General features: G+C 68.5%; 1 protein-coding gene across 1 annotated transcript; it reads right to left on the reverse strand.

Annotated features, from left to right (window-relative positions):
- Window positions 1-386: 386 nt before the first annotated feature.
- On the reverse strand, window positions 387-1,329 carry PTF1A (pancreas associated transcription factor 1a). The gene is made up of 2 exons (XM_075022462.1): window positions 705-1,329; window positions 387-601 (listed from the first exon to the last, which is right to left on the reverse strand). Exons 1-2 carry the CDS (start codon window positions 1,327-1,329, stop codon window positions 399-401), a joined length of 828 nt encoding a protein of 275 aa, XP_074878563.1. The 3' UTR covers window positions 387-398.
- Window positions 1,330-2,356: the final 1,027 nt, after the last annotated feature.

The raw sequence follows: 2,356 nt of genomic DNA on the forward strand, positions 1-2,356 counted from the left end.
CGGGGAGCGGGCCGGGCGTTTGCTGCAGGGCTTCTTCGGGATGCGGCGGGGCTCTCGGCAGCCGCTTCCCACAAATAACACTGCTCCACAAGGTACGATCCGGGTTTATTATTAACAAACACAGGAAGAGTCCACGTGCGGCAATAAATTATTTTCACAGGTTCTGGCATTATTCCCCCCCTCCCCCCAAAGGTGCTGGTGGAATAAACCTATTGCATATCTTAAAAAAATCAGGATAAATTATATAAATTATATATTCAAAACAAAGGTTTCTACCTCATTATCACTACTCCGTAATAAATAGATAAATAAAGTTGATTGCCCTTAGAGTGTGAATCTTAAATTACATTTACAATATAGGTCTCTACATACAGCATGTACAGGGCGGGGCGGGGGCCTCACGCCACGAAGTCGAAGGGGGGCTCGTTCTCGATGTCGTTGAGGGAGGGTTTGTTGTTCACCTTCCGCGGGTCCTCGGGGGTCCACACTTTGGCTGTCCGGATGATGTTTTGTTCCTTGAGTTGCTTTTCGTCAGTCCACGAGAGCGAGTGACCGGCCAGAGGGGGGAGTCCGTAGTCGGGGTCGCTCGGGGAGGGAGATCCTGGGGGACAGGGGGGGAGAAAGGCAGGGGGTTACTGCTGGGGCCGGCATTCCTGCGGAGCGCCTAGCCGGGCCGGGCCGGGCCGGGCCGGGCCGCCACTTACTTGTGCCGCGGTGGCAGATGATGATTTTCTTGGGCTGGCTGGGGCTCTCGCTGCTGGCGTTGCGCAGCGGCAGGTCGGACTGCACCAGCTCGCTGAGGAAGTTGATGTAGCCGATGGCCAGGCGCAGCGTGTCCACCTTGGAGAGCCGCTTCTCGTAGGGCAGGGTGGGGATGTGCGAGCGCAGCCCCTCGAAGGCGTCGTTGATGGACTGCATCCGCCGCCGCTCCCGCACGTTGGCGGCCTGCCGGAGCTGCTGCAGCTCCGCCTCGGAGCGCACCCGCCGCCGCCGCTTGGCCGAGCCCAGCGCCTGGAGCCGCCCCCCGGGGGAGAGCAGCGCCGCGCCCGCCGCCCCGCAGCACTCGTAGGCGAAGCCGGGCGAGGCGGGCGACGGCGGGAAGGTGGCGGCCGGCGCCGGGCAGCGGTAGCCGCCCTCGGGGTCGCCGCCGTCGCGGTAGTACTCCTGCAGCTGCCGGCTGAGGAAGTCCACGTCCGGCTCCAGCAGCCCGTCGGCGGCCAGCGCGTCCCGCGCGGGCGGCTCGGGGAAGAAGTCCTCCTCGTCGAAGTAGGGGGGCGAGGAGAAGGAGTCCAGCCCCCCGGGGAAGTGCTCCAGCAGCACCGTCTCCATGCTGCGCCCGGCCCCGGCGGGGACGGGACGGGGCGGGACGGGACGGGACGGGACGGGACGGGGCGGGGGGGCAGCCCCGCCGGGACGCGCCTGCCGCCGCTCACGCCGGCCCGCTCGCCGAGCCGCGCCGGCGGCGGCGGGGCCCGGGCCCCCGCCCCTGCCCTGCCCTGCCCTTCCCTGCCCTGCCCTCCCCGCCCCTGGGTGGCCGGGAGGCCGGGCCGCTGCCGCCGCTCTCCGGGGAGGAGGCCGGAGCCGGCTGGCGCGGCGGGCCGGCACGCGAGGAGTCTTATAACGACATCCCCGGGCGCGTGCCGCTGACCGCCGCCGCCAGCCAATCAGCGCGCCCGAGGGGGTGTGGGGGGGTGGGCGGGGGGGCCGCCCCCCCCTCCCCGTCGGGGGGGACACGGCGGCGCTCCCGCCGGCCGAGGGGCGGCGCCGCGGCGGGGACCGAGGGGGGGGGGAAGCGGGCGGGCCCCGGCGGTGCCCCCCGCCCGGCCTCGCCCGGCCCCGTCGCCCAGGGACGGGCCCGGAGCCCCGCGGAGCCGCCCAGACCGGCGCTCGCCGCACGTCGGGGCGAGCAGCCCCGGTCCTCCCCGCCACCTCTCCCCAGGAGCCGCTGACCGGAACGCGAGCGTTGGCAGCGAGCGGATTAGCCTCCCGCCGGACACCGGGGGGCGTCGCCCCCGCGGATCTTCCCCCCTCCCCCAGCACTTTTCTCGCTCCCCCGGGCCGCCAGCTCCCGCCGCCGGCGGAGGCCCCGTCGGAGCGGGCATCGGGCGGATCGATGGCGCGGGGTTTCTCGCGGCGTTTGAATTGAAGACAATTCTATCGTAACATCGAAATAAATCACGTCAGCTCTTTGCGCCCGGCCGTGCGTCGGTTCTGACCGCATCGGGCCCTGTTGCGTTTTTCCTTTTCCCACTCCCGTTGCCCTCTCAGGAGGAGTTCGTCTGGCGGAGGCTCTGTTAATAATTCCCTAACTGACTCTCACTGATTACAGCCTTAAAAATTCTCACTGGGGTGAAAT

Source organism: Buteo buteo, chromosome 2, assembly GCF_964188355.1.
Source record: "Buteo buteo chromosome 2, bButBut1.hap1.1, whole genome shotgun sequence".
NCBI lineage: Eukaryota > Metazoa > Chordata > Aves > Accipitriformes > Accipitridae > Buteo > Buteo buteo.

Coding starts and splice junctions, on each gene's coding strand:
- PTF1A (XM_075022462.1), bottom strand. CDS start 1,329: ATGGAGACGGTGCTGCTGGAGCACTTCCCCGGGGGGCTGGACTCCTTC. Junction 602..704: donor CATCTGCCACCGCGGCACAA/GTAAGTGGCGGC, acceptor CCTGTCCCCCAG/GATCTCCCTCCCCGAGCGAC.